This window comes from Ascaphus truei, chromosome 15, assembly GCF_040206685.1.
Source record: "Ascaphus truei isolate aAscTru1 chromosome 15, aAscTru1.hap1, whole genome shotgun sequence".
Classification (NCBI taxonomy): Eukaryota; Metazoa; Chordata; class Amphibia; order Anura; family Ascaphidae; genus Ascaphus; species Ascaphus truei.
The window spans coordinates 3,168,024-3,185,825 of NC_134497.1; the positions used below are offsets into that span (position 1 = coordinate 3,168,024).

At 48.3% G+C, this 17,802-nt stretch overlaps 1 protein-coding gene across 6 annotated transcripts in view; it reads right to left on the reverse strand.

Moving 5' to 3' along the window:
* Window positions 1-17,802, reverse strand: part of EYA2 (EYA transcriptional coactivator and phosphatase 2) — a 165,187-nt gene that overhangs the window by 104,195 nt on the left and 43,190 nt on the right. For 5 of the 6 annotated variants that reach the window (XM_075571297.1, XM_075571293.1, XM_075571296.1 and 2 more), the window contains exon 2: window positions 6,501-6,619. In XM_075571297.1, the coding sequence (XP_075427412.1) occupies window positions 6,501-6,609 (109 nt within the window). In that variant the 5' untranslated portion in view covers window positions 6,610-6,619. Of the gene's footprint in view, window positions 1-854; window positions 981-6,500; window positions 6,620-17,802 lie in introns of those variants that run through there. The other variant, XM_075571295.1, reaches the window with a different exon arrangement.

The following is a 17,802-nucleotide window of genomic DNA, read 5'->3' on the forward strand; positions in this document are numbered from 1 at the left end:
GAGGGGGGGGGGAAGAGGAGCGGAGGGGGGGGTGGAAAGGGGAGCGGAGGGGGATTGAAGGGGAGCGGAGGGGGGGGAAGGGGAGCGGGGGGGGAAGGGGAGAAGTGGTGGGAAGGGGGAGGAGGGGAGAAGTGGTGGGAAGGGGGAGGAGGGGGGAGGTGGTGGAAAGGGGGAGAAGGGGGGAGGTGGTGGAAAGGGGGAGAAGGGGGGAGGTGGTGGGAAGGGTAGTAGAAGGGGGGAGGTGGTGGGAAGGGGGGAGGTGGTGGGAAGGAGGAGGAGGGGGAAGGTGGGGGGGAGGCAGTGGGAAGGGGGGGGGAGGCGGTGGGAAGGGGGGGGAGGCGGTGGGAAGGGGGGGTGGAGGGGAGGTGAAGGGGGGGGTGGAGGGGAGGTGAAGGTGGGGGGGTGGAGGGGGGGGTGGAGGGGAGGTGAAGGGGGGGAGTGGAAGGGAGGTGAAGGGGGGGGGAGTGAAGGGAGGTGAAGGGGGGGGGTGGGAAGGGAGGTGAAGGGGGGGTGGAAGGGAGGTGAAGGGGGGGTGGTGAAGGGGAGGTGAAGGGGGTGGAAGGGAGAAGTGGAGTGAGGGGAGGTGAAAGGGGGTGAGGGGAGGTGATGGGTGGGTGAGGGGAGGTGAAGGCCGCTCACTCACCCGTCCGGCAGGTCCCACGTGGATCTGAGGCGGGAGGCAGCGTGTTGTGGCCGCTCTCCCGCTGTGTCCCGGGCGCTCGCTCGCTCCCCCGCTGACTGTAGCGGCGCGGGGGGGGAGGGTATCGGGGAGACACTGACACTGGAGGGGAGGGGGGGGGGGGTGGAGGGGAGGTGAAGGGGGGGTGGAGGGGAGGTGAAGGCCGCTCACTCACCCATCCGGCAGGTCCCACGTGGATCTGAGGCGGGAGGCAGCGTGTTGTGGCCGCTCCCCCGCTGTGTCCCGGGCGCCGCCATCTTGGGCACTCGGCGCCGCGAGGCAGCCTGCCTGGCTATTGGCTGTTCCCCCGCCGGGGAGGGGGTGAGTTGTAGCGCCGGGGGAGGGGGGGGGCATGTATATGTGTGGGGGGGGAGAGGTGGGAGATATAGAGGGGGGGTCTCGCACGGCCGCTGACACTGGGTGGGGGGGGGGGGGCGCTGAAGGGGTAATAATAGTGTGTGTGTCTGTGTGTGTGTGTGTGTCTGTGTGTGTGTGTGTGTGTGTGTGTCCCGCTGACTGTAGCGGCGCCGGGGGAGGGGGGGGTCGGGGTGAAAGCGCGGGAGACACGGGGAGAGGAGGAGGTGCGCGCGGGTGCTGCTAACACTGTGAGCCCCGCTAATGTATGTAACAGTGTGTGTGTGTGTGTGTCACTGTGTGTGTGTCTGTCACTGTGTCCGTGTGTGTGTCCGTGTGTGTGTCCGTGTGTGTGTGTGTGTGTGTGTGTGTGTGTGTGTGTGTGTGTGTGTGTGTGTGTGTGTGTGTGTGTCTGTGTCTGTGTCTGTGTCTGTGTGTGTGTGTGTGGTGTGTCTGTCACTGTGTGTGTGTGTGTCTGTGTGTGTCCCTGTGTGTGTGTGTGTCCCTGTGTGTGTGTGTGTGTGTGTGTGTGTGTGTCCCCGTGTGTGTGTGTGTGTCCCTGTGTGTGTGTGTCCCTGTGTTCCCTGTGTGTGTGTGTCCCTGTGTTCCCTGTGTGTGTGTGTGTCCCTGTGTGTCCTTTGGCCCGTCACTCCGCCTCAGGCCAATGAGAGGTGTGCGGGGGCGGGCGGGCCAAGGGACCAATGAGATTTCCCCTAGGGACACCGGACATCCAGGCAGGCAAACATACAGTGCTTTCACTAATATAGTATAAGATACACAGAGAGAGAGAGAGAGAGAGAGAGAGAGAGAAAAAAGAAAAAAGCGCCCGATCCTCGTGTGATAAAATTAACAAAAGGTTTAATACAACAATCGTTCAGACAAATGCAAACTCACAAATTCGCCATGATAATAAAGCGTGGAATGAGATTAGACTCATGCGCCAAAGCAGCTGAAGTGACCGCCGTCTGTATGCTCCGCCGGAACACGTGACCTCTGGGACCTCACTGTCGGACATTCCCAGTAAAAACGGCAGCCTGCACTTCCACTTCTCCTCGGCAAGAACGGCTCTCAATCAGCCACCGTAGGTCTCTCCTCACCACGTGACCCTACGCGTTTCTTCCGCAACCGGATTTCATCAGGGTCGCTCCAACACATTCCCTCACCCCATCCTCTCCAGCCCGTGTCTCCCCACTGCTGGATGTAACCTCCCCAGTGATCTCCCAGGTCCTGCGGTTACAGCCTCTCTTCCCCACGTCGCTCCCACACATTCCCTCATCCCATCCTCTCCAGCCCGTGTCTCCCCACTGCTGGATGAAGCCTCCCCAGTGATCTCCCAGGTCCTGCGGTTACAGCCTCTCTTCTCCATGTCGCTCCCACACACTCCCTCATCCCACCCTCCCCAGCCCGTGTCTCCCCACTGCTGGATGAAGTCTCCCCAGTGATCTCCCAGGTCCTGCGGTTACAGCCTCTCTTCTCCACGTCGCTCCCACTCATTCCCTCATCCCATCCTCTCCAGCCCGTGTCTCCCCACTGCTGGATGTAACCTCCCCAGTGATCTCCCAGGTCCTGCGGTTACAGCCTCTCTTCCCCACGTCGCTCCCACACATTCCCTCATCCCATCCTCTCCAGCCCGTGTCTCCCCACTGCTGGATGAAGCCTCCCCAGTGATCTCCCAGGTCCTGCGGTTACAGCCTCTCTTCTCCATGTCGCTCCCACACACTCCCTCATCCCACCCTCCCCAGCCCGTGTCTCCCCACTGCTGGATGAAGTCTCCCCAGTGATCTCCCAGGTCCTGCGGTTACAGCCTCTCTTCTCCACGTCGCTCCCACACATTCCCTCATCCCATCCTCTCCAGCCCGTGTCTCCCCACTGCTGGATGAAGCCTCCCCAGTGATCTCCCAGGTCTTGCGGGTTACAGCCTCTCTTCTCCACGTCGCTCCCACACATTTCCTCATCCCATCCTCTCCAGCCCGTGTCTCCCCACTGCTGGATGAAGCCTCCGCAGTGATCTCCCAAGTCCTGCGGGTTACAGCCTCTCTTCTCCCCGTCGCTCCCACACATCCCCTCATCCCATCCTCTCCAGCCCGTGTCTCCCCACTGCTGGATGAAGCCTCCCCAGTGATCTCCCAGGTCCAGCGGTTACAGCCTCTCTTCTCCACGTCGCTCCCACACATTCCCTCATCCCATCCTCCCATCTTACTTTTGGTCGTCGTCTTGGCCTTTTAATCTCTCATGGAATTCAGTCGAGTGGCCTCTTTGTCCAACGATGGTCATTTCTTCTTGCGATGGGTCCGGCCCACCGCCATCCTAATTTCTTCCCCCTTGTGATGATGTCACACACTTTTGTTTGATTTCGAACGCATTCATTCTTCTTCCTGTCTCTCCAGGTAATACCCAGCATGCATCTCTCCATACTTCGAGTTGTCCGAAGCTCCTGAATTATCTTTGCATTTAAGGTCCAAGTTTCCTATTCGTACGAGAGCGCGGGCAGAATACATTGGTCGGAAACCTTCCTCTTGAGGCGCGGTGGAAGGTTTCCTTGATAGACTGTCTCGCTTCTTGCCAGCCACGGCATACATATTCCCCCACTTCTTCCAGCTCTACCTTGCCGAGATTCAAACAGAGGCCCGGAAAGTGTTGTAGGGGCCTCACGCGATCCCCCAGCATTTAATTAAATCCCTAGGGAAGAGCGCAGGGCCTCTGCAACCGCCCGCGTCCGTCCCCCCAGCAAAATCTCCCCCCCCCCCATTTTGCACACCCCTGTGATAAAAAAAGAAACATTAGCTTTAATACTTTTAAGTGCTGAAATGAAGCAGAGAGCAGCAGCCGGAACACAATGCATTGTAATGTGGTGTCACTGTAACGCGCGGGGCGGGGCAGTTACTGGTGTCACTGTAACGCGCGGGGCGGGGCAGTTACTGGTGTCACTGTAACGCGCGGGGCAGTTACTGGTGTCACTGTAACGCGCGGGACGGGGCAGTTACTGGTGTCACTGTAACGCGCGGGAAGGGGCAGTTACTGGTGTCACTGTAACGCGCGGGGCGGGGCAGTTACTGGTGTCACTGTAACGCACGGGGCGGGGCAGTTACTGGTGTCACTGTAACGCGCGGGGCGGGGCAGTTACTGGTGTCACTGTAACGCGCGGGGCGGGGCAGTTACTGGTGTCACTGTAACGCGCGGGGCGGGGCAGTTACTGGTGTCACTGTAACGCGCGGGGCGGGGCAGTAACAGGACGCCTGGGTTCCAGCGCTTGCAGTGTTTCTTGGTGACCTCTGTTTTCTGCGCGTGCTTGGATGAATTACAGTTACTACTTGTGTGTCACCCTATGTGAGTAATAACAACCAAATTATTTGTGCACAGTTGGGTCATACACTTTTCACTTAAAAAGGGTTTCCGTGTTCTAATTAGGTCAGTTTCCTTTAATTCTGCACTGAAGCATATAATAATAATAATAACAATAATGATAACTTTATTTCATATAGCGCTTTTATCCCAAATGGACTCAGAGTGCGTCACAATTACAGCACAGCGCGCGGTACACAGCACATAGGAATGTTACAGACACAGTCTCTGCCCAGGTGAGCTTACAATCTGTGTTTTTGGTGCCTGATGCACAGGGAGATAAAGTGACTCGCCCAAGGTCACAAGGAGCTGTGTGTGTGAGTCAGTATCTGTGTACTTGTGAGTCAGTATCTGTGTGCATCTGCGTGTGAGTCTGTGTGCGTGTGCGTCTGTGTGCGCCTGCGTCTGTGTTTCTGTGTGCGTGTCTGCGAGTCTGTGTCCGTGCGCGTGTGTACTTCTCTGTTTATTTTCATTTGAAATTCTTATTTTTCCAGATCCAATATCACAATATTTGGTTGTCACACATGCTTAAGTTCTAGATAAACACAATTTACAAAAACACACTCAAAAGAAGCCATTAAATAACAAGTGGGATACACAGGCTTAACGTAATGGCTTAAACAGTTCTGCTAACTATGCATTAATGGGATAACACAATTAAACAATAGCTGGAACTGTACTGGTAACAAAAAAAACTACGTCTGCCAATAATTTTTTCCCCAGATTTAACATTTATTCAGCTTCGTTCGCATGAACAGCTTTAAAACGCCTAATGGTTTTGCAGTGTTGTATCAGCACTCACAACGTGTCCTATTTTCCACTTGCCAGATAAGATGTTTTTAAGGATCAAAAGGACTTTTAAACCCTTGCGCAATATTAAGCAACGTATTTCTTGGCTGTGTGACACAGCTTCTTGGGGAAGGGTTCTTCACATGGCATTCCAAAAGGACCTATTCAAAGTAGATGTCCCCACACATGCCAATTTAAGGGAGTACTCCTTGGGAGGCCAGGCAGAATACTATGTTTATATTATCTCTATTTTACACGGCGTTTACATTTTTTTATTGCCTGCAATAGATGTTTTTGTGCCAAATGTAGGCGTCACGAAGGATGAAAAATCCACTCGTCCACTTATCAGTGGGAGGTACATTGGCCATGCTATGCAAGGCATTGTGGGGCGCAACTTTGGGAAGCAGAATGGTGATTGACAGCTCTGCTTCTGAAAAGACGTTCTGCGGCAGCCGCAATCTTTCCCGCACTGGCGCCCGCGGTGGGGCAAGTGGCTCCAAGCGCTTGACCGGTGCAGCCCTGGGCATCACAACCCCACAGCACATTACAGGTCTTGGCCATAAGGTTTATTCATCATAATTCAAAAGTTTTGTCGTTGCGACTTAGCACCGCTTAACAAACGTGGCCCTAAATGCCAGAAATGGGATCACTGACCAGAGACTAAAAATTGATTTAAAAAGGAACAAAACAAATTTGATGATCACCCAAAAAAATGAACATTCGTAAAAGCAATAATATAATAATATTACACGTGGCCACTACATTTGGTGAGTCCAGTCCTAGGTTTACAGTGGCTGACTACATTGCCACTTATTCTTCCACTAATCAAAAAGGTGGCACAGCATCTTTAAGACGGCAAATGTCTACAGCACGTCTTACCGAAGACCAGTAGGCTATGGGCCATATTTACTAAGTGGTGCTAAGGAACCCGACAGCCCAACCCCATGAATACCTAGCAAAGTGCATTATGTGTAGCAGTGCTAAGTACATTTTAGGCCTTCATTGTTCCCTCTGCAATATGGTGGGATATATGGCGATAAACTGCACCAATATTACCATTGAATCCTATGGAAACTGCATGATAGTCTGACCTATACCCGGGTATGATGTGTTATAGAGGGGCGGGGGCAGAAGGGGGGGTGGGGAATTGAATATACCCGAAGCAGGCGCTTGGACCATTTCCGGCCGGGAATCCGTATTAAAGTCTATGGGTATTTACGACCAAATCCAGCCAAACGGCCACTGCAGCAGATAGAGAGAACACGTTTCTACACGAGCGTCAGACGACAAGAAGCAAACATGACATTGTAAGGAGTGAGCTGATGGAAAATCCTACCTCCTAAGTCATCGGGAGATGCAGCGTGGCCGTCGGAAAGGTTAAACTTGAGAGTCTCAGTGCAGCCACTGGTTACAGACAGGCTCTGTGATATCACTAGATCTAGCATTTCCTTATACCTGGAGGAGACAAAGGGGAACATCACTTATTCGTCTATTCTGCATGCTAAATAATGATTTTCTTTCTTTCCCCACCTCCCCCTTCCCCCCACCTCCCCCTTCCCCCCCACCTCCCCCCTCCCCCCCCCACACCGGAATAAATATTAAAAACAGATTACGTAAATCTCAGCCTCCATTATACATTTCACTTAATAACATTCACTAAAGTTTTACCACCTAAGAGAGCGTTGTATTATGTGCAGGAGGCTGTTGCCTTGGAAACTGACTACACATTTGATTACAGTTTGTCTTTTTTATGCGCCGTCGAAAAAGGACTTTTTTTTTCTGCCTCTGTCATTCCCGTTACACTGAAGCAACAACTGAATTCATGGAATAAAACAAAGTGGATTTGTCGGGTTCTTAAATGGGTAAGAATGTAGCTCTGGTTCAAATCAAATAAGCTTTATTGGCATGGCGAAAGAACATTTCAGTATTGCCATAGCGTGAATAACGGGGTAGGGTATTGTGGTTTCACAGTACATGAATAATAGGGGGTAGGTATAATGATTGCACAGTACATGTGTAACGGGGGGTAGGGTATAATGATTACACAAAAATGTATAACAGGGGGTAGGGTATAATGATTACACAGTACATGTATAACGGGGTAGGTATAATGATTACACAGTATATGAATAACAGGGGGTAGGGTATAATGGTTACACAGTACATGAATAACAGAGGGTAGGTATAATGATTACACAGTACATGAATAACAGAGGGTAGGTATAATGATTACACAGTACATGAATAACAGGGGGTAGGGTATAATGATTACACAGTACATGAATAACAGGGGGTAGGGTATAATGATTACACAGTACATGAATAACAGAGGGTAGGTATAATGATTACACAGTACATGAATAACAGAGGGTAGGTATAATGATTACACAGTACATGAATAACAGGGGGTAGGGTATAATGATTACACATTACATGAATAACGGGGTAGGGTATAATGATTACACGGTACATGTGTAACAGGGGGTAGGGTATAATGATTACACAAAAATGTATAACGGGGTAGGGTATAATGATTACACGGTACATGAATAATAGGGGGTAGGGTATAATGATTGCACAGTACATGAATTATAGGGGGTAGGGTATAATGATTACACAGTACATGAATAACAGGGGGTGGGGTATAATGGTTACACAGTACATGAATAACAGGGGGTAGAGTATAATGATTACACAGTACATGTATAACAGGGGGTAGGGTATAATGATTACACAGTACATGTATAACAGGGGTAGGGTATTATGATTGCACGGTACATGAATAACAGGGGGTAGGGTATTATGATTACACAGTACATGAATAACAGGGGGTGGGGTATAATGATTACACAGTACATGTATAACAGGGGGTAGGTATAATGATTACACAGTACATGTATAACAGGGGGTAGGGTATAATGGTTACACAGTACATGTATAACAGGGGGTAGGTATAATGATTACACAGTACATGAATAACAGGGGGCAAGGTATAATCATTACACAGTACATGTATAACAGGGGGTAGGGTATAATGATTACCCAGTACATATATAACAGGTGGTTGGGTATAATGATTGCACGGTACATGAATAACAGGGGGTAGGTATAATGATTACACAGTACTGTACATGAATAACACGGGGTAGGGTATAATGGTTTCACAGTACATGAATTATAGGGGGTATGTATAATGATTACACAGTACATGAATTATAGGGGGTAGGGTATAATGATTACACTGTACATGAGTAACGGGGTAGGGGATAATGATTACACAGTACATGAAATATAGGGGTGGGGTATAATGGTTACACAGTACATGTATAACAGGGGGTAGGGTATGATGATTACACGGTACATGAATAACAGGGGGTAGGGAATAATGATTACACAGTACATGAATAACAGGGGGTAGGGTATAATGATTACACAGTACATGAATAATAGGGGGTAGGGTATAATGGTTACACAGTACATGAATAACAGGGGGTAGGGTACAATGATTACATGGTACATAAGTAACAGGGGGTAGGGTATAATGGTTACACAGTGCATGAATAACAGGGGGTAGGGTATAATGATTACACAGTACATGTACAACAGGGGGTAGGGTATAATGATTACACAGTACATGTATAATAGGGGGTAGGGTATAATGATTACACAGTACATGTATAATAGGGGGTAGGGTATAATGATTACACAGTACATGTACAATAGGGGGTAGGGTATAATGATTACACAGTACATGTATAATAGGGGGTAGGGTATAATGATTACACAGTACATGTATAATAGGGGGTAGGGTATAATGATTACACAGTACATGTACAACAGGGGGTAGGGTATAATGATTACACAGTACATGAATAACAGGGGGTAGGGTATAATGATTACACAGTACATGAATAACAGGGGGTAGGGTATAATGATTACACAGTACATGTATAACAGGGGGTAGGGTATAATGATTGCACAGTGCATGTATAACAGGGGGTAGGTATAATGATTACACAGTACATGTATAATAGGGGGTAGGGTATAATGATTACACAGTACATGTATAACAGGGGGTAGGGTATAATGATTACACAGTACATGAATAACAGGGGTAGGTATAATGGTTACACAGCACACGAATAACAGGGGGTAGGTATAATGGTTACACAGCACATGAATAACAGGGGGTAGGTATAATGGTTACACAGTACATGAATAATAGGGGCGAATGTCACATCCTCTGCCAGCATGGGTTGCAGATCTTTGATTATTTTTCGTATTCCCTATCGCAACGGGACTAACATGCCATTTCCGTATATATATATATATAAAGAAATGATAGGTGTACCCCGCTACAGCTGAATAGTGTGTATAAAGGTTGCAATTGAGGATAAATGTAGAGTTCATGGTTATACACACTAACAGCCCAGGCTCACTGTGTTCCCATTAACCCTACTGGCAGCGCTGTGGTATTGTACTGCTATCAGACCATTAGGATTAGCCCCAATCAGTGCATTGTCCTCTCCATAGAGATCAGTGCTCACTCATGGACACATTGTGTTCCTGCACTGTTCGTTTGGGCTTTAAGTAATAGGTACTCACAGTGTCATTACATGGTAGCTCTAATACTGGTCTAATACTGGTCTAATACTGGTCTAATACTGCTTGCTCCAACACGCAGCCTTTTCTGTGGAAACTTGTGGTCACTTAGACACACAGTGAGCCTGGACTGTTAGTCTGTTTAACCATGAACGATACACTTATCCTCAATGAGATATTTGCCCTATTTTGATGGCTATTATTGAGTGATTTTAAGACACATTACTGTTACTAACTGAGGCTCCAAGGACAATACTTACCTTGTCCTTATATATATTTACTGTTAGGAGATACACCATCTTGTTTGGGTAATCTGCATACCAGACCCCAAGGAACCTCTGATCTAATTCACCTCAATAGTTCCATTTTATTTTAGATTCAGAGTACTACACGTACTCGACATAGGATCCTAATGTGTGTCCTTTGTCTGTTATTTTAATCCCCATTATTTTAATATTTGTGATCATTAAAGATGTTGTTTTAATCACTACACTAAGCATTCAGTATAGGGCTAACGAGTGCCAACAGTTGGGTTTCTTTATCTCTTGGTTTACTCATATATATAATATATCCAACCTCACACTGATGAGACCCATTAAGGTTGAAACATGTCTGTGAGTGGTTTGACTGGCTTTGCATCTAATCCCATGCTGTGCTTAAAAGCTGTGTGAACAGCAGAGCATTTGCTTGTATGGATTTCAAGCATGAGGTGTGTGCTCATTTGCATGTCATTTCCCATAATCCCTTGCTGCAGTGGAAGCACTGTATGCTAGGTGATAGTGGTTGAAAGGCAGGGTTGCAGAAACCTGCCTAAGACATGTGAATGTGCTCACAAATGATATTCTTTATTGGATATATATATATATATATATATATATATATATATATTTTTTTTTTTCAATGCAAAAAATACTAATGGTTTATTACTAAGGTCACAGTTTTGACTCTCCAAGGAGCCGTTTTCAGGACTTTAGACTCTCACATATTCTTGAAAAAGACTCCTTGGAGAGCCAAACCTTTGACCTTAGTAATAAACTTTTTGCACTTTTGCACAAGTCCTGGCGCGCCTGCGATTACTTTCTATTATACCCATTTACTTAGCAGCTAAAGCCCCCGCGTCGTCCGCCATTTTCAGTGGCTATATATAGAAGTCGAAACATTGAGCTAGTAAAGACACATTTACAGTACCGTTTGGTGTGCCTGAGTTTTTTGACCCTTCTATATATATATTGTACTATATAATATTCTCTGGGGAGGACTACGAACGGAGGATGTAACCTGGAACTCAAAGACAATTACATGTGATCATTTGAAAATGGAAGGACCATTCCAGCCACACATTTTTTTCCCCGGCAGTATTAACCGTAAATAACTTTTTAAACAGTTTCATTCCTAATACTTGTAATTATGACCTAATATAATACAACTGAGAAACACAATCCTGAGTCTCCTCACAACCCCAGACATTTTAATAGATAACATGAAAAATGTGCACTTAATGACCATGTAAACGGAACAGTACAGGGACATGCACAAAGCCAGGCTGTAGACAAGCCAGCAGTGCAGATACAGTGCATGCGTTCTGTATCCTCGCGAGGCAGCCTGTACCATTTGTTCGGCTTGTCGTCACTCAGATTCCCCTGAGGCATCAGCATTTAGGGAGACCATGACTGCTTCTTAAGCAGTGTTCCAGAGCAGTGTCAGGGTGCAGAACCCAGCACATGACAGCTGGAGGTGAAGGGAGGGGTTGAAGGGGAGAGACTTCAAAGGCTCCCTGTGCTGTGAATGGATCAAAAGCATATGGCTTTTCCCAAGCCAGTGACTCCCAGAGACTACCTTTTCTGTATACCAGCAAAACACATCATCCTGCTGACTGAGGCTATCGTACTCATTCACGAGAGATCGGAATCTGTCCCTACACTGGAATAAATTAAACAGGGGCTGCTTTATTAGACTTTAAAAGAAGCATTTCAGTTGGGACCCCCCCTTGGAAAACTAATATGTGCTGAAAGGCAAGGCTAGGGGTGGCCAAGTCCAGTCCTCAGGGGGCCACCAACAGGTCGGGTTTCCAGGATATCCCTGCTTCAGCACAGGTGGCTCAATCAGTGCTGAAGCAGGGATATCTTTAAAACCTGACCTGTTGGTGCTCCCTGAGGACTGGATTTGGCCACTCCTGGTTTGCACACATCCACCTGTATACTAGATGTACCTAGAGAATGTACACCCCACAAACCCCACCGGCGCCTTAATTACCAGCCCAACGGATGGCAGTGATATTTTAAGAGGTTATAATTAGATGACTAATACCTTTAAAAAAATAATAATAATATCCATGTCTAATATTTTAAGCAAAGGTATCGACCCCCAAATAATAATCTGTTAAATACATCTGTCATTAGTTTCATCGATAGGGCACTTTGAATTGCCTTGAGCTGCTTTATTCATCCCGGTCACACTCTTCATTGTAAAGTCTTCCTGTAAATAAAAATGTCATTACCCAGAATCCCTGACTGCAGTGGAAGCAGTGTATGTTGGGAGATAATGGGGAGGGGCAGCGTTGCAGACCTGAGACATGCGAATGCCACGAGTAGTATCTGTATTTGCTGCACACGGTACGGGGGAGGGAGGGTTTGTGACACGTTTTTTTAATGCCTGGTTAAAGTTTTCCAGAACATTTTTGTTTCATAGAAATATTGCTCTTGAAATATTAGTGGATTGCACTAAAAACGGCGTTATAACTCAGCCCTGGCCAACTGATTGCCATAGAAATGTACGCCGGGTCAAGGTGTGATATCCCGCACCGGCGCATAAAAAATCTCCGCTAAAACACGCTGATGCGTTACAGGGATTACTTTGTTTGCCCCAGTTTTCCAACCAGAAATCTTTGATACATTTATTTGCTACAGATGTACCCAGATGTGTACCCACACAGCCCCTGCACATGCGCTGGGGCCGAACGTGCAGCGATCACAGCACAGTGCAGGGCGGGAAGTGCCCATCAGGATTAACACAGCGGGCGTCCCGCCTTCTGAATGGCGCTCCCGCTGGGTGAATCCTACCGGGCTGCAGCAGTCAGGCAGAGCTGCGCAGTGAGAGCAGACGGGATCAGTCCCCCTCCCTGCGCGCCTCTAACAGGCGAACACGCGGCTTTTATTTTAATAACATAGTATTGAAGCAGGAGGTCTCGGGAGCTGAACCGCATTAATTTCAGCCCCTGGGACCCCCTGCTTCCCGAGTTACAGGCCCCGGAACGCAGACATTAAAACGTGCAGGAGATACCGGCACCGCCGGCACCAACTCAGGAAGCAGGGCTACCTTTCAGTGCCAATCAATACTTCAGTCAGTGTAACTCAGCAGTATCCTGATATTACAAAGGTAACATTATCTATTGTTACAGTTTGCCGCTCAAACTTCTGGGAACATTGGCAACAAATTATCACAAACAGGAAAGTGGTACAAAGATGCTGGGGAGGTGAGCTTAAAACCTGTTATAGGAATCAAAGGATGCTTTAAAAGTCATTAAGAGTTGAATAAAAAAAATGCATTATGTATTATCTAATACAACAGAACTGATTTATGGAGAGAAAAAACACATGTCGGATATAGCTTGGAATGCATCCTTAAGGTGGGCAAAACAACAAAATGCCCCCAAAACGTCGATGAGTGCAGACTGTTGCTTCGAATATCGCCACCAACATGTGACTCAAGTCGGCTCGTAAGATTGCGGCATTCATCGGTATCATTAAAGGACAGAAAGACAGATGTGTGTGTAGCGAACATCAGCATGGCTTTGGCATGTCATTTCCCAGAATCCCTGGCTGCAGTGGAAGCACTGCACGCTAAGAGATAATGGGGAAGGGCAGGGCGGCAGACGTGCCTGAGACGTGCGAGTGTGCGCACACGGGGAATGCAAAGTGACCTGTCACGTTAAGATGATGAGGAATGAACGCGCGGAGAGTTACAATGATTAGGAAGCTGCCTTCTCCCGCAGATTGACACAGGGTCTGTTTGCGCTATTAAGCCATTCTTTCCAACATAACACTTCATATAAAAAGAATGCCGCTCTATGCCAATTTTCGTCTTTTTTTTTAAGGAATACCGAGTTTATTTTTGCAGCAGATAATACAAGAGTCATTAACCCTACCCATTCCAGCACCGTTTCTACCAGTCTTTTGTAAACTTCTAAGTATTCGCAAATGTGCGAAACTTCGTTCAAGAAACAGGACCTGCTTTTCCGTGCTTTGTGCGCGGCGGAGAGAACGTTGCAATGAAGAACGCACAGTGTAATGGTCATAGCGTTTTCTCTTCATATTAGCATCTAGCTAGGGGGTAAATTGTTGAATCTGTGGTGGAAAAGGTTATACAGGGAGGAGCAGCAGCTCAGTGAGTAAAGACTATACAGGGAGGAGCAGCAGCTCAGGGAGTAAAGACTATACAGGGAGGAGCAGAGGCTCAGTGAGTAAAGACTATACAGGGAGGAGCAGCAGCTCAGGGAGTAAAGACTATACAGGGGGGAGCAGCAGCTCAGGGAGTAAAGACTATACAGGGAGGAGCAGAGGCTCAGTGAGTAAAGACTATACAGGGAGGAGCAGAGGCTCAGTGAGTAAAGACTATACAGGGAGGAGCAGCGGCTCAGTGAGTAAAGACTATACAGGGAGGAGCAGAGGCTCAGTGAGTAAAGACTATACAGGGAGGAGCAGAGGCTCAGTGAGTAAAGACTATACAGGGAGGAGCAGCGGCTCAGGGAGTAAAGACTATACAGGGAGGAGCAGTGGCTCAGTGAGTAAAGACTATACAGGGAGGAGCAGCGGCTCAGTGAGTAAAGACTATACAGGGAGGAGCAGAGGCTCAGTGAGTAAAGACTATACAGGGAGGAGCAGCAGCTCAGGGAGTAAAGACTATACAGGGAGGAGCAGCTCAGGGAGTAAAGACTATACAGGGAGGAGCAGCTCAGGGAGTAAAGACTACAGATGGGGGAAGTTTTGGGCGTATTTGGCGCCGCGGCGGGCGGATCGGGCGGGCGGATCGGGCGGGCGGATCGGGCGGTTCCTTTGGCTCTGTGGATTTCAGCGGATTAATCTGAAAAAGGGCGATTTCTGTTCTGCGGATTTCTTATTATTATGATTACCAATAAACTCCGCGGATTGGATTCTACAAACCCGTCCATGGCGCGCTGTATCCAAAGGCGGTTTGTGATTAATCTATGAGGAATAAAACCCGCCAAATCCGGTAAAATCAGCGAAAATCCAGGGAATGGATTTGGGCAGATTCACCCATTTATAGTAAAGACGGTGACGTCATCCGCGGCGGCTTCCTATTGGCCCACGTAACCTGGACCTTTAAACTCTGCAGAGATACCGGCGCCCCCTACGGAGGAGGTAAGTATCGGGGTCCCGGGGCTGAAACTGCTTCCTATTGGCCCGCGTGACGCGGGAGCTTTAAACTTTGTCGAGAAACCAGCAACCCCCTTTGGAGTTCGTGGGAAGCAGTGGGTCCCCGAAGCTGAAATGAATGGCGGTTCAACTCCCAAGACCCTCTGCTTCAATCCTATATTGAAAAACAGTCATTAAAAAAAAAAGCATGAATTGCCCTTAAAATAAAATTCCACAACAAAAAAAAAAGGGGGTTTCAGTTTGTGAGGAACTAATTGGAATATATGGCCGCCATCTTAACGGATCGACCAGAACCTTAAAGCAGCCAATCCCACCATTTTACCAGACGTCGAGCTGGGCGGTGGCGGTGTTCTACAGCTAGAAATAGCACAGTCCAGCTCAGTGGTACCGGTCCAAATTCTGTAAATGAATTAATAGGTACAAAAAAAAGAAGGAGTAGGCGGGATGGCCACTTTAACATGGAGTAAGATCAACAGAACATACAGGAACTAAAACTTCTAACTCTCACCCTGTATCAGCCACAGAGGTGGATTTCCCACCAGGCTCGATAGGCCCGGGCAGAAATGTCCGCCCCCACATACATTTGCCGCGCTCTCGGGCCTGATGGGAAGGCACTTAGCAGTGGCGGCTGCCCCCCCCCCCCCTCCTCCTCCTCGTGAATTGCAGCATCAAAAGGCACCGCGGACGTCACCAAGGTAACGCAGCGTTAAATGACATCATGACATTGGTGATGTCCATGGCGCCATTTGACACTGCGATTCAGAAGGAGAATGAGGGCGGTCACCACAGCTATGTGCCGTGGGGCGGCGGATTTTCGACTGCGTCGCTGAGCTGTCACCCAGATTAAACCCAGCGTTTGCATGTGATTGCATGTTTAGCGCCTAGGATAGCAGCCCGCCGTCGCATGTAACCGCGGCTACAGTACCGCTGTGCCCAGGAAGTCACCCTAAAGCAGGGGTTCCAAACTCCAGTCCCCAACAGCTCAGGTTTTCAGGATATCCCTGCTTCAGCAGAGGTGGCTCAATCAGTCCCTACTTCAGCACAGGTGGCTCAATGAGAGGATCAATCGATTGAGCCACCTGTGCTGAAGCTGGGATATCCTTAAAACCTGACCTGTTTGGGGTGTGGGGGGGAATTAAGGCCTGGAGTTGAGCACCGCTGCGCTGAATAATACCTCTGTCCCGTTCAAAGCCTGATATCTTACATACCATTCTGTTGGCGCGGTCTCCACGCTGCTAACTCAATATGTCGCCCCCACAGTCGAGACAAACCAAAAAAAAAAAAAAAACACCGTTTTGCTCCAAATTTTGCTGAACCTAAAGATGTTTTGTAAAAAAATATCTCATCCGACTTCCGCCCCCATCAAGAAGGGGGGGGTGGGGAGAAAAGCCCAATGCGTGTTCCCCCGGAGAGGAACAGATGCTTACCGCGATCCCGTTCTAATGATTTATATATTCTAATTACATCATTGTTCTCTGATTTCATTCGCTCCGTGCGATTGATGACTTTGTATCATCCACTGTGTTTGGTTTCATCATTTTGAAAACACACAAGGCTCTTCCTTTTTTTTAATCCTGGTTACCCACCTGCTTCAGATGTCACATTTGTTTTGTACGCATCACAAAAAGTGCGTAGGGTTTTCCATGACGTCTCTCGCTAATGCAGGGGGGCTCATCAAGTCCCCCCCAAACGGGTCAGGTTTTCAGGATATCCCAGCTCCGGCACAGGTGGCTCAATCAGATGCTCAGTCAGAGACTGAGCCTTTGATTGAGTCACTTGTGTTGAAGCAGGGACTGATTGAGCCACCTGTGCTGAAGCAGGGGCTAGCTGTGAGGATTCCCGTTAAACAAAGCAAAACTAACGCCCGTTCTCTATGTAAAAATAGAAAAAATAATGGAAGGTAGAGAGAGCAAAGCAAATACAGGCGGGGGCTGGAGGCAAAACAAAAATTAAATAAACTATTTATTAGGCATGATAGCCCAAAATACAAAGGACACACATAAAAATACTCTGACGCGTTTCCAGCCGTGGAGGCGCTTTATCAAAGAGAGACTCCAGGCACGTTAGTAGGTCACATTTAATGGACTTTTACCCCTAAGCACCTCCTACTTCGGGCCTTATTCTACATGCACGAAGACTTTATCTGAACGGCTGCCTTGGTGAATATAGAATTATCCCCTAATATCTATGCATCAGCATCTTCCACACATATTAAGACAAACGGCAGGGGGGGAGCTATGGGTCGAGATCCAAACAGAGCTATTGTCAGGAAAACCATTATGTGAAATATTGTCAACAAGGTAATTATTTCTCCACAGCAAACAATTGCAGCAATATGAGCTGTCTGGAGGCACATAAGGCCTTGGCCATGTTTGACGCTTGCTGGCGGAAGCGTGCTGACGCGCGCTCCCGCTCAGCACTGAGCCCCTACAGCCGCAATTAGAGCGGCTTTAGTAGGGGCTCGCCTGCGCTTCCGCACGCTTGCGGAAGCGCAGGTCTTAGGGGAATTTTAAATTTCCCCGCTTGCCGGCGAGACAGGCCGGTCACGTGAGCGGTTCGCCCAATGAGGGTGAACCAGCTCCGTGACGTCACTGGCCCGCCCCCGGCCAGTGACGCGCCTGCCCCCGGACCGCCCCCTGACGC